Below are 14,749 nucleotides of genomic sequence, written 5' to 3'. Positions count from 1 at the left end.
CAAGAATTCCAATAATATATCTAAAGTTTAACTATAGTAAAAATAAAACAGTGATATGATAAGTTTAATTTTTTTTCTTATTTTATCTTTTAATTAAGTTTTTTTAAATTAATTTTTAGAATAGTATTATTTGTTATATTGTAATTATGAAAGATATATTACTTAAAAATAATTGATGTTTTATTTCTTATTTTTGGTTCAAGGAAAAAGTTTATTTCAGAGTTATAAATTTTAAATATCAATTATGTTATAAAGATGTTAAATACCTGATAATTATAATACTGTGTGCTCTAATTTTTAAAATTTAATTTTAAAATTAAATAAATTCTATACTATTGCCTTAATTTGTGACATAAATAAATACTTAATATGGAACCAAAGTTAACAAGTTTAACAAGTAAATAGCATATGAACGTAAGTGGAGCTAACTTAGCGCACATGCTTCAACAAACCACAATCACCATAAAAATGAACTAACTCATTTCGCACGAGCAACTTAGAATCAAACCCCATTTTCCAAACTACATAATGCACTGATTCCCCTTCAGAAGCCCTAAAAAACTTCTCACACGCCTTGAGCGTAAAAACGATGGTCTTGCAGTTCCATCAGAATGTGTCATCGAAGCATGTGGAGACAAAATGAGAAAGCCAAAGCAAGAATTTGTGCCTTGATTTAGTCACAATTTGGTCTAGTTGATGATCAAGTTCACTGTATCTAATTTGGCTGTTTTTTCCATCAAAATTCCATTGTTAATCGTATTCAATTCAGGTGCTGCACATTTGTTTCCCGCTACAAAACATTAGCCAAAACTTAGGAATTGGTTGGTTGTTTAGCTTCAGTTTCCAACAAAATTGTTTTGTTTGTTTTAAGTGGTGTTACTACGCACCTCTCTACTTATGCTGGCAAAGGGATGCCTAGACAGATAGTGATTAAGGGAATATGTTGAGAGTTGATTGAAACATTGTGTGAGAATAGTGTCTATCTGTTTTATCATAGCTATTTTCATAGTAATGCAATTTTGCAGAAAAAGTTGCTTGGAAATATAACTCTTGGATTTTGTCATCAAGAGTTTAGCCCAACCATAAACAAATCTAATCTATGCCAAAAAATATGCTACTCGATGCATTGATTTTTATGCCTAGGTACTAGTATTCGTAGTAGATAGTAATTATGAGAAAATTAAAAACAAAAATAATAGATGTTTTATAAAACTCATAAAAACAGCTCTGATTCAAGGGAAAGGTAGAGCTTACATTGTTTGGCTAACAACAATGAAGTTCTTATTTCTTAGATATATCTCTAAATTTAGCATGTATCATTTGACTATTTCACTGGAATAGATCTTGTTAGAATTTTGGGCTTTTAAAAATGTAAATATTCTGACATTCAAAATTATTAATTTAAAAATAATTATTGACCGGAAAGAAAAAAAAAACTAGTTACTCCCTCCAGATTTTTTTTATGAAAAATAACTTTCATTATTTTTTTTCTTAATTATAAATGATAAAAACTTATTTCAAAATACATTAATTATTAAATTTTATTTATTCTAAAATTTGTGTTGACAAAATACTTATTTATTATTATTATATATCAATTCCTAATTTAATTATTTAAAATTATTGATATTATATATATATATATAGAGAGAGAGAGAGAGCTCAAGTTCCAAATTCTTGATGTGAGGAAAGCAGAAAAAAAGACTAAAAACGTCTCTCACATAAATTGATTGACAATATATTCACAAAAAATTGTAAATATTTTTCTTATTTTCACTTACGATTTTTTATTCACGTAAGAATGATAATTATTGGTAAGAGAAATATTTAATTTTCAAAATTATTCCTATATTTCATCTTTCAATAAATTAAACAAATTTTTTTATTTTAAAGTTTTTATGTATTTAGGGCCGATTTGTTTTCCCTTTCTAAATATAATTTTCTGTTTTTAAAAATAAAAAAATAAAACTTATTTGTTAATTTAAATTTAAAAACTATTATTAAAAATAATTTTTTATTTTCAGTCTTTAAAATTAAAAACCATAATTACTTTTTGAGTATTTTTGTTTTTATTTTTTTATTTCTCTTCTCAAAACTAATAAAATTTTAATTTAAAACAGTTTTAAAAAATAAAATACCAAATAAAATTTATTTTTATTTTATTTTATAAACAGTTTTTATAAAATTATTTTAAATTTAATTTTTAGAAATTAAAAATCAAAACTAAATCAAATAACTCATTAATTTTTTTATCCTTCATATTTTTTTATTCAACAAAAAGTTATTGTTTCACATGTCTATATCAATTAATTTTTACATTTTAACTTTTTCTCTCTTTTCAATTTCTTTTTTTTAATATATTTTAGTTCCCCTTTCTGTAATGTATTAAAAATTTTACATCTTTCTTTTAATATTTTTTTCAAAAAGCTTTAATGGTATTTGAAATATATTGAATTATTTTACCACCTCAAAGTAATAATTGTCTAAACAAATAAGTAGACATAACTTTTAGATTGATAATTTTTTATTTTAATAAATTATATTCATATATTTTATTTTATATTTATTGAATAAACATATTAAATTTTATTTTTATATAAATGTATGTATTATCAGTAATTTGTTTTATATTAAAATTAATAAAAATTTATGTAAGTATTGACATATCATACTTTACTTATTTTATATATTCATTTTGGTATAACTTTTTAAATTTTTCTATAGTGAAAATACTATATTTTAAATTTTTTATATATTTTTATTTAAATTTTTTATTGTTATTTTAATTAATTTTTTATAAATTATTATTTAATTGTATTATAGTTAAAATTTTTATTATTTATTTTAATTAAAATGATAAATATCTAACAAACTGTATTACTTTTTGTTAAAAATTCTAAACAAATGCATAAGATATATTAACAGGTTTATTATTTAAATTTTATCATCCAAACTACATAACTTTGTTATATTTAAGTAATTATTTAATAAAATTGATTTGTTTATAATGTTAATCAAGAATAGTTCTATTAAGCTATCAAACATTATAAAATAATTTAATGAAATTTAAAAAATACTAAATTCTTTTTTTTTACTCACATTGTTATTCCTTTTAATCTATAATTTTTAAAAGTATTTTTATATATTAAGCAACAACTAAACTTAAAATTAAGAATATATTATATTATTATTAATTTTTATGAAAGATATTTTTGTAAATTAATTATATTTCTATAATATTAAATAATTATATATATTTTTATTTTCATATTAGCATATAATTTTACATGTATTTATATTAGAATCATATTTATTATTATTTTTTAAAAATATGACATTAATAAAATAAATATATTTTTCTGTTTTTAACTTAGTTGTTGTCCATTTTAACAATAAATGTAAGATAAAAAATATTTTTAAGAAAGAGTCATGTTTACTCTTTTAAATAACACAATTAATAATATTGATAATTAATTAATACCATAAACCCAGTCGATATTGATTCAGCAAATAATAGAATAATTAAATAAAATTTTACGTATTAATAATTAAACTATGTCAAATTATATTTGGTAATATTTTTATTTAGTCATAGTAAGTTATATTATCGATGATAACATGAATAAATATTTTTACTATTAAAAATAATAAAAAAATATTATATATACTAAGTGTTTCATAATATTTCTTAATAAAATTACATTTGATATTATTTATTATAATAAAATGTTATTATCATTTAAAAAATAGTACATTTATAATTTTTATATAAAATGTATTTTTTATTTTTAAATTATAATTTTTTAATTATTTATAAACAAATAAAAACAAACCCGTTTGCACAGCATATACACTAAACCTAGTAAATATGCAGATCGCTGTTATAAATTGAACCGATGAGAATTGGCAAAATTTCAGGGAAAGAGGTTTGAACTTAGATAAAATTAATCACTAAATATTGGTTGTAAAATTTCCAAATTATATTTATCATGCATTTAAATAAAAATGATTATTTTTATAAAACATATATACATATATAGAACATTTAATATTAATAATTCATTATTATTAATATTATTATCATTATTAATAAAAAATTATTATTTATTAAATTTTAATCATTACCTTTAATGCAATAATTAGCAAAGCTATGGAAGTAATTAAGATCAATCTGTCGTAGGTTTGTAAAACTTAAAAGAGTCCCAGTGCTAAAGTGCTTCTCCTATATCTTTTTCCTTTGGAGCATTGATTATCAATTTCTCAATTACACCCGTACAAAAAATAAAATATAATAGTTTACGGAATATCAAAATATAATATGAGATAAATAACACATTATAAAAATATAAATAATTTAAATACGTATATAGATTAATTAATTTTCTAATTTGTATGTTGTAACCTTAAATGATAGACAAAAAAGAAAAGTAAAAAAAAGGTGGAGAAGGGGTTGAAGTCCACCCTTATCCCACTCTACTTCTCTCAAGTAAATAAATGAAGATAAGATTCAATTAAGAATGTTTATGACAGGAGGTGTCATCTTCTGATTGGAGTTTTAATTAATTAATTAAATTGGGTAATTTCATTGGAGCTTTGAATTAATATTTTGAATTTGGGGTAAATATATAAAGGAGAATAAGGAGATCCTGTAGTGGATTACAGATTGACAGGTGGTCGACCAAGATTCTTCTAAAAGAATATAAAAGAAAAGACTTTATATTTGTTAATTGATTATGCACCAATAAAACAATGAGGTGTGGTCAATGGCCATATCTTAACATGTGATAGGAAACACTACTTGAAGCCCAAAGATCCTAAGTAGTTTGTCTGTTGTTATGATTGTGTACTTGTCAACAAATATTAACAGTTTTATTATTAGGATCCACTTCTGGCAATGGGAGCACCTCAAAGAGGCAAGTGCACCCCATAGTGGGATTAATGTGCCATTTTATACTCAAAACACTCATAATCAATTGACTAAAATATTTCATGTGACTTACTTCAACTCACTAACTCATTGCACTTTAACATTTAATTAAATTCGCTACTAAACTTCTATGCAACACCTGTTTTTCTAAAAGCTTCAATGAAAAATGCATATATTCTATATATTCTTTAAAAGGTATCCTATATTTTAAGATGAATATATGTTATATTTAAACGTAAATGAATTCTTTGTTTTTTTCTCATATTTTTCAACATGAATGAGAACTAACTTAATGAGTATGCTCGTGGCTAACTCCTGTTCGATAGTTTTTGTCACTAATGTCAGATATGATGCAATATTTGGAAATATGACATATTAGATTATAGCGTTTGTGTGAGTCGATGATCGTGTCATGCCCGTGTTCATAGTTCTTAATCTCATGTATATGTTAAATAGTTATTAGGTTTAATTGCATTTTTCATTTTTCAATTATATATAATATGTCTTTTAATTCAATTTATTTGTACATTAATCATTCAATCTATTCATATATAAATTCAATTAATCCATCCAATTTAGTTCCAAGTCTCTCAATTAAATATAAGTGTTTCAAAGGCGAGTCATAAATTTTATAATGTTAAATGTGTATGATATAATATATTTTAAATGGATTGATTAGATAATTGACCATAAACAAAAAATTAGTGAATGAGTTGGATGGATTTTTTTTTGAGTTAGTAATGAAACGACTATTTTTTTTTTAATGTATTTTTAATAGATAAAAATGGATTAATAGTTTTTTTTTACCCATCTATTATGATTTGGTTTAAAGTTTAGATCAATACACGTGACACTCAAATTTGTTCAACTTCAAATACTTAAATTTTTTTTGTCCAAATATTTAAAAATTTATGTTAAATTTGAGATGTAAAATAATTTTAAAAGTTTGTAATGAAAAATTAGTATAAATTAATAAAATTTAAGATAAAATATATTAAGGTTTGAAGGATTTTTGTATTTAATTTAATATTTTAGTTTTTAGTTTTATATTAAAGATTATTTAATCAATTTAATTTATAAAAATTGACTAAGTATAAAAAATTTGAATTTTAGGTGGTAAAATATTGAAGAGAGACCAAATTTTTTTAATTTTAAATTAGAGAGACTTAATTAAATAAAAAAATAAATGACTAAAATTATAGGATCCAAAATTTTAAAAAATATATATTTAAGCCTAATTTTTAATTTCGTACAAACAACTAATACATATGCAAAGATACTTATAAACAGTAAATATATACTAAATAAACATTTAAGAAAAAAAAGATTTATAATTGGTGAAAGATTATTTTTTATAATAAATAATAGAAAAAGTATATTTTACCTTTTGTATGTAGTCATTGTGCAGACTTTAACTTTTGAAAATGTAAAAAAACAAAATCGTTATTGAGTCGTCTAAATTTCTCTGTTCTTAAAACAAAAAATAATTTTAAATTTTTACTCTCTCCTTTTTTTTATAAACATTTTTGGGAGTATTTTTTTTTTCTAAAAACAAAGAAATTAGGCAATTAAAAGGATTTTTTTACATATTTTCAAAAGCATAAAGTGTCACGTTGCACACTTTTAAAAGTAAGAATTTAAATTGCAATGACCAAAGATATAGATAATTACAATAATTTCCCCCCCTAAATAGTATGAACTAGAATACAAGAAAATAATCATATAAAAAATGTAAGTTTAAATAATATAAAAATTAACCTACTTTTTAGAAAAAAATTTAAAAAAAAATTAAGCATATCCCATTATACCTATTATTCATTGAATTTTTTTTAATATTAATTAAATAAGGAATTAAAAAAAATTAATCTGATATGATAGGGGAAAAAAACCAAAAGAAAATTTCATGCTCTAAAAAATGATGAAAATTGTTATATAATGGCTGGAATATAAGTACCAATTACCAGTATCCTTCAGACAGTTTTGTAGGAGGGGCAAAGGGTAGACAATTGTTCTATGGTAAATACGAGGAACTTTAGATAACTAATGGTGTACACATTATGGTCAGTATTCTTAGGATATGTTTTAAGGACCTGGGAGCAAAAACAAGAAAGGAGTGGTGATTGCTTTCTGTCCATATAAACTGTTTAAAAGTCTTTTCTAAATTTTGAAGGGGTTTTGGATTAAAAAATTTAAGTATTATTCTTTAAGTGTTATTCACATGATTTATCAATCAAAATTAAAATTTATCCTAATAATATATTATTATATTAAATAAAAATATTTTAATGAATAAGACTCAAATTTTAATTAGTAAGTAGTATAAAAGTTGAAGTTGGTAAAATGTGCTACTCAACTCATTTGAACTAACCAGTCTGTTTGTTAACTTTCAGTAAATCAAACAAAAAAATTGATTTAATTTAGACTAACAAAAATTTGTCTAAAATAAGAAAAATCTAATCTTTTAAATTTTTTTTACATATTTTACTGCATGAGACTAAATTGCAATGAAAACACCGAAATTTTATTTGAATTCAAAATCTAGAGCTCTAAGTGTTTATTTAAATAACATTCACGTTAGTTTAACTAGTAATCAAAAAAATTTTTCTTCGTAAATCGGTAACATTCAAGTAAAGATTTATCATTCATTCCACCTCTTTGTATCTCATCCCTTTCATTTCCTTTCTCTTAAACCCAAAACAGAAATGTGTGGCATTTAGTGTTATAAATAGACCACATTCTTGTGCACTCCTTACTTCCTAACAAAGGGAAAAACCATCGTAGTTCCATCCTTCAAATAAAGGATGGCAGTAACCCTTCTACTCTTTGTACTAACTGTTCTTGGTCTTGGTCCAGTAATCAATGCATCAGTATTGAATAATGCTTGTTCGGATTGTGGTGACTCTGAAGTCCCATACCCATTAAGCACTAACGAGTACTGTGGAGACAAAAGGTACAAAATTTTCTGCAACAATGGGAAATTAGAGTTCTTGTCAACAACAGGGACTTTCTATAAGATCCTTAGAATTGATCCAAGTGCTAATAAGCTTGTCATTAGCCCACCCCCTATACTTGAAAACACATGTTTTTCTTCTGATCTCTTAGGGGGTGGCTTGGTGCTTGATGAAACCTTGCCCTTCAATATATCTACACACAACACTGTCATGTTGTTTAATTGCTCTGATAATATCCTTCTGTCTCCTCTAAACTGTTCTTCAAAGAGCTTTTGCAGGCAGTTTGAGGAAAAGGTGGAGGAGGGAAGTGGGTGTATGGACACACTTTGCTGCCATTACTTAAAAGACTCAGCCATGAATTCCCATAAGATCAGACTCAGGGTTGGGAGTTGCACTGCTTACACTTGTTTGGTGGATTACAGGCCTGATGACCCTCTTGATACTTGGAATTATGGGATTGAGCTGCAATGGCTGTCTCCTAATTGACCAAGATACATGCTTATGGCGTTGTATTGGTAACAACTCCCTCCTTCGATCAAGAGAAACATGCCATAGCAGTGTGAGCTTGTCCTTTTTGAAGCTTTCCCTTGTTGGAAGAGTAATGGTCTAGTGTTTCAAATTCACCGTTTGTTTTTGTGCTAATTTCCTTGTTATGTTCCTTAGTTTTGCCTCTTTGCTTTGTTCTTCTTATTTGAATAAGGATAGATTTCCAGTTCTCGTGCTAAGTAGAACATAAACTGTTAATTTGATTATATTTCTTCTCATATTGATACCATAAACACATTCCAGTTATATAAACAAGAAGACATTTTGTTTGGACTTAGGAGGGCATTTGGGCATTTTATTTGAATGGCAAGTAGTGCACTGCACACTACTAACGATTTAAATAAAATGCCAGGCAGGCATAGCAAAATATCAAACCTTTTTTATTATTCTCTGAGGTACGTTTTGTATTTTTCTTTTATTTTATTTTTTCTAAGACCAAGAGAGGTGTGAGCCTCTCAAACTCCCATCTCGTTTTCCTCATTTAGTGATGTAGTGAGATTAACTATATTTTAATGAATTCCAAACATAATAATTTAATATTAAATCAATTCAAATGCAATTTTTATAATGAATTCGAATTGTAAACCAAATCAATATTTTTTTTATACGATCCCAATTACAGCCATCGATAATTGGGCAAATTGCAAATATTCAGTTTTTATTTTTCTTGTTGAATTTAATAAAATGTTTAGCATAAGAAATCTTTTATATTCTTAAGAATAAATTTTTTAAAATTTTTTATAAATATATGTTAGTTATTATTTAATGCTTCTAAACATATATTTAAAATTAATTATAATGAGAAATCTTTAATAACTTTATAATCATTTAGTATGAGAAAAATTTGTTCCTATTTAAAAGGTGAAAAAAGTTTACTCCCATTTAATCACAGAGTAATATTAATTTCTAATAAAATAAAATATGTCAAATAACTATTTTTATTTTCTTTTACTCCATATGATTTGTTATTTTATTTTCATGTCACTTTTTCAGAAATATTAAAAATTCCCGCTGTAATTAAATAAACCAGCAAATGTCTGAAAAAAAAATTAGAGCATTTGTACTATAATTTATTTTTAAAAAGTGAATCAAACATATTTTTATTTTCTATTTTAGTTTTCCTCACTGTTTCTGAAACTCGCTTGGTAAAATAAAATAGTATTCAACAGTACCTTTTAAGAGAAAAAGGAAGTAAAAATAATAATAATAACAGTATTACAGGTCAGTTAGCTTGATTTTTTTGAAGGGTCTGATTAAAAAAACATGCTTGATCAAAAATACTTTAAAAAGTTTTATAAAAAATAATATTAACAAGTATTTCATTATATTATTTTTTTAATATATTAAATATTTTTAAAATATAAATGAATGTTAAAATTTAAACATATCCTCACAATAAACTGTATGAAGTTTAATAACATAATCATAAAAATAAAATATTAAGTAATTTGATTTTTAATAACATAATTATAAAAATAATATAAAATATTTCAATAATTAAATTGATAAATCTCTGTTAAAGTTTAATACAAATGCTGAATCATGTATATATAACTTTTTTGTTGCTTTATTTAATAATTGAAAAACATTTTAAAAAATAATCCTAAATAATACCAGTATCATAAATTTTTTTTTTTCAAGACTTCAATAAACGATCCTTAACATTATTTCAAATCAACTGTCGCCGATGAAGCAATTTTCTCCACTTGTTCTTCCAAACAAAATCCAAATAAAACAAATTATTCTTAACGAAAGCAAAAACTGTTCAACCACATGCTAATCCAGAAGAATCCTGGCCATAGAGACATTTGAGACATGTAGTTCTTATTTGTATCACTCAAATTTAGAAGATACAGATGCATTTTGGGCTGTACCATTGAAGCACTCTCTCAGAAGAGGGAGGCGGCCACAACAAAAGCTTCAATTTAATTACAAATACAAGCCGTTAGCACATTCCACTAGAATTTTTATCTACTAGAAACTACTTTTCCTGTCAGTCAGTCCAACAGCCGAGCAAAAGCCGAAATCAAACTTATAGCAACCTCCAAAACACCTACTAGACCTATCTCAACCTCATTTCTTACAAATCTATGACAATCACCACCGAAAATGTAAACTCAAACATGCTCACACTGCCAGGGAAAAATTATACTAATATTTACTACGTTACTATAATACTAGATAGTTACTATGCTGTAATGGTGGGCCTGCTAGGCCTTTTTCCTTCCATAGCATCTTTCTTCTTCCGACAGTTCGTGCAGAGGAATGGACCTTCCCATGGCTTAGATGCTGGAGAGAAAAAGGGCCCAGAATTCACTGATAAACCATCGCCAGGGGGTTGATCCACTTGGCAAACGGCACAGCGGAAAATCCCAGAATTCTTATTTAATGGAAAATCTTTACCCAGCCTGCATTAAGAAAATAGAGAGCTTAAGAAATGCACACACCTATAAATCTAAATGTGAAAAGAAAACATTTCAGTCCAGTCACTTGTCAGTTAGGTTGCTACTACACTTCAAGCATAGCATGCAAATATAAATTTTAGCAGTTGCAAGTTCCAGCACTTACCTTTCCGTAAGCATTGCGGAACCCTCTTCAAATAACTCCTCCACAACACCAACTGCAGAAAGCTTGTTAGTAGTTTTGTTTGTAGAGTTCTCGGATTTCTTTCCAAATAGAAGTGAAGTTAGCATATTTTGTTTCTTTCTTGGAGTTGGTGGTAATACAGGGAGATCCGAAGGAATAATATCTACAACAAGGCAGGTTGTATCATCCTTGAGGCCTCTTGACCTCAGAGCTTCCTGGGAAAAATGAACAAAAAGAATTTACTGAAAAGAAAATTAGACAAAGACTCCTGAAAAATATGGGAGGCATGCCGGAACTGATCATCACCTTTACCACTAGTTTTGCAGCAAGCTCGGCCGGTAGACCCCGACATGACTTGGCAGCCATATCAGAAGATAAAGCATCCCAAATACCATCAGAAGCTATAATAAGCCTTCCACCAGCATTTGAAAGCTGAGAGGAACCACAGACATATTTTTATGAGCAGTGGAACTTTGAACTAAGTGCTTCCATGCAAACAGGTCACCAATCAAAGAACATAATAATGAAACCAGCTCACCTTCACTTGCTTAACATGTGGTATTGGCACAATAAATTCTCCCACATCTGTGTCACCTATTGATCTAGATAGGCACAATCCACCAGGCCAGCAGCGAAGAGGCCCAACCTACAAACATATTTGGGAACGAAAACTAATGAGTTTAAGCCACCTTTGTTAAAAAGGACAGCGGCAATTGCATCATACCTCGTTGCCACCAAATACATTGAGTCTTCCTACTTCACCACCACTGGCAGTAACACGCTCCCTCTCTTCCGCATTCTCTTCCAGTCTGTGATCAACTGTCAAGAGAGAAACTACGCCTCCCTGAGTATCTAATATGCAACGGGAATCCCCAACAGATGCAACAGTGATAGTCCATCCATCAACAAGGACAAATGTAGCTGTTGTTCCAGAAGTTTCCCCTGCAGATGAAATTAAAATGTCAGTTTAAGTGTGCACAGAGGATCTATGAAGCTAGCAACAAATATTTTGTACGTACCCTTTTGCTGAAACTCTATGTCAGTCTTTACAAAACCAACAACGAGAGCACGAGGAAGGGCCTGAAGCCAAGTATCCCTGCTGATATCTTGAGGTATTGCGCTCAAAACATTACTTAGCAAGTTTTCCTTCGCAAAAATAGCAGCTGATATGCCATTATGCCCATCAAAGATCTGCCAATCAAGAATTCCTTATGAATATCACAACCATTATGGAAAAAAATTTGACACTCCATTTGATCGCAGGGAAATATAAAGAACAGAGAAATAATACACTTCAATTCTCATCTGACATCTGTTAAACCTGAGAAGCAAAGTTTTTTCCACTATGCAGAACCGACTACCAACATAGTCTTAGCTTAGGCTATTTTTCATTTCCAAATACTCAAATATTTATTTCTCCGAACATTTCCCTAAAGTCTAAAACGATTAATCAACTTAAGATAAATGCAGAAGTAAACCGAGGAAACAAACAATACCGCAAAGACAGAAAACGCCGTCGATGCATCCCCAGGAACCCTGAGGCAATCTGTCTTGATCAGAAAGTAATCTTCTCCTTTCTTTGCCAATCCAGCTTGTCCATACTTCACAAAAGGTTTTTCAACTTTTCCATTTCGAAGCTCACGGCCAATCAGAGTCGCCAATGGTACCGGCGGTGACTTTGTCCTCGATAATTCAGTCCTACTCATCTTATCTTAGTTCAGAATTCAACATTTCTGAAACCGCACTGAAGAAATTGCACCTAAACATCCAAATGAATTCAAAGAATGATTAACAGATATTCAAAAGACATGCTATCCACAACTAGATCTACGCGTGACAAATACTCCGATACAACTTATTGATTTTCAAAATAAGATCTATGAACGAAGTAATAAATTTAGTAAAACGGATCGTAGATGCATATCAACGTGCATTAGAGTGACACAAACCAAAGCCCAAGCCTCCCAAAAACCAACAAAACCAAAGCTACTTTAACTCGGGAAAGTAGAACATAAAAATAAAACAAAATCACCACCAGAAGAAATAATTACGAGCCAATGTCGCGATTAATTTGCTATTTTGATGATACATTTCAAAGAGAAAGAACGAATTATTGAAAATTTCAAAGTAATTCGGTCAAATTAGAATAAAAACTGACATTAATTTACGGCAGGGAAAGTGGACAAAAACGGTTAATATAAAACATTAAATAAATTTAATAAAAAAATGGAAATGATAGGGAAAAGCTAAAGCGACAGGTGAAAAAATGCAGTAGATCGAGGAGCGAGGGGAAGGATCAAGTACATTGCACGTAGGCAAGAACATGCGCCCTAGCGGTTGAATAATGGAAGCGGTGGATACGGCATTTTGGAAGAAGAGAGGTTAAGATCAAATGGCGATAAACCCTAGAAAAAGAGACAATGAGAGTGGCAGTGACGGAGAAGAAGAGAGCGTTGCTCTGTGACTGTGATTTGATTGGTAGAGAAATGTAGAGAGAGAACGCGCAAAAAGGAGACCCTTTTGGTTTTGGGCAAAGGAACACTCGTAATGACATTTTTGTCCTAATCTTCCCTATAAATTGCAACACACGGAACGGATAGAGAAGGGGCAATACTGTTTTTTATTATTGTCCCCCACTTTTATGATATATTTTTCTTAAATATTAACATTTCGGATATATTTTTAGTCTGTCAATTTTTATAAAATTTTAAATTTTATTTCTCAATTTTTTAGTTTTAATTTTATTATTTTGAATTTAATATTTTAAATTCTTAATAGTGATATAAACTTATAAAAAAATATGTAATAAATTTTTAATTAATCCTGTTGTTATTATAAACTAAAATCATTAAATTTTAAAAAACATAAAAAGTGAAACCTTAGAAGTATGAACAAAAAATTATTTAATTAATTATTTGGTCCTGAAAAGGTACCCAATTTTAATTTAATCTTTATAAAAAAATTATTAGAATGTAATTTTTACCCTTTCACATATTATTTATCTTTAATTTATTTAACCTGGCCTATTAAGGTATTATCCAATATCAGCTTTTAATTAGACTGTATTAGTCAAATTAACTAAAAAAATAATTTATGAAAAATCAACATATTTCATATGGACTAAATCTAAATTATATAATTTTTATATTAATTAAACTAACTCAAAATACATTTTTAAACTGATAGTAACCAATGTCTTGATTAAACTTGGACACAATCAATCGGTTAGAGTTAAAATATTAGTATAAGACAATTTTTTAAAAATTAAACTTTTTCATCATATAATATTTTGAAAGATAAATGAAGATTGATATGTGAAAATATAAACTGTTGGTTTTAAATTATTTATATTTATTGTAAGTAATATAATTATTTTACATTAGAGTAAAAAAAATATTCATAAATTGTTTGTATTTTACTCATTAAACTCTTTAAGTTAAAAATATATTTAATTTTTTAAATGAGTTAAATATAAAAAAATTTATAACTTTAATAACTTGCAAATAATTCATATATAATTGTTTCACCTAGATATGAAAAGTAAAATTTTATTTATTGTCGTCTTATACAGGCAATTTATCGAAAAAACAAAAAATTCAAGAGTTATATGGACAAAGATAAACTCCAACCCAAAACACAATCCCAGCCAAGTCTTGAAGTAGAAATTCATCACAACCCTCGAGATTATCTAAAATATGCAGCCCTAAAGAGGAAAATTGAGAACAATTGGCAAGCCATT

At 27.0% G+C, this 14,749-nt stretch overlaps 2 protein-coding genes across 2 annotated transcripts; one reads left to right on the top strand and one right to left on the bottom strand.

Moving 5' to 3' along the window:
- The first annotated feature begins 7,728 nt into the window (after nt 1–7,728).
- Nucleotides 7,729–8,364, top strand: LOC113861104 (wall-associated receptor kinase-like 20). Its single transcript, XM_027493718.1, has one exon. It carries the CDS (start codon nt 7,729–7,731, stop codon nt 8,362–8,364), a length of 636 nt encoding a protein of 211 aa, XP_027349519.1.
- Nucleotides 8,365–10,294: 1,930 nt separating this feature from the next.
- On the bottom strand, nt 10,295–13,539 carry LOC113863104 (probable protein phosphatase 2C 5). Its single transcript, XM_027496528.1, has 8 exons — nt 13,315–13,539; nt 12,507–12,769; nt 12,030–12,201; nt 11,735–11,952; nt 11,549–11,656; nt 11,317–11,442; nt 10,993–11,225; nt 10,295–10,832 (listed from the first exon to the last, which is right to left on the bottom strand). Exons 2-8 carry the CDS (start codon nt 12,714–12,716, stop codon nt 10,613–10,615), a joined length of 1,287 nt encoding a protein of 428 aa, XP_027352329.1. The 5' UTR covers nt 12,717–12,769; nt 13,315–13,539; the 3' UTR covers nt 10,295–10,612.
- Between the last annotated feature and the right edge of the window lie 1,210 nt (nt 13,540–14,749).

This window comes from Abrus precatorius, unplaced genomic scaffold (assembly GCF_003935025.1).
Source record: "Abrus precatorius isolate BTA unplaced genomic scaffold, Abrus_2018 Scaffold3, whole genome shotgun sequence".
Taxonomy (NCBI): Eukaryota; Viridiplantae; Streptophyta; class Magnoliopsida; order Fabales; family Fabaceae; genus Abrus; species Abrus precatorius.
Note: the sequence above shows the minus strand (reverse complement) of the source record. Positions and strands in the feature narration are given on the sequence as shown.

Coding starts and splice junctions, on each gene's coding strand:
- LOC113861104 (XM_027493718.1), top strand. CDS start 7,729: ATGGCAGTAACCCTTCTACTCTTTGTACTAACTGTTCTTGGTCTTGGT.
- LOC113863104 (XM_027496528.1), bottom strand. CDS start 12,716: ATGAGTAGGACTGAATTATCGAGGACAAAGTCACCGCCGGTACCATTG. Junction 12,202..12,506: donor CGGCGTTTTCTGTCTTTGCG/GTATTGTTTGTT, acceptor CTTGATTGGCAG/ATCTTTGATGGGCATAATGG. Junction 11,657..11,734: donor ATGTATTTGGTGGCAACGAG/GTATGATGCAAT, acceptor ATATGTTTGTAG/GTTGGGCCTCTTCGCTGCTG.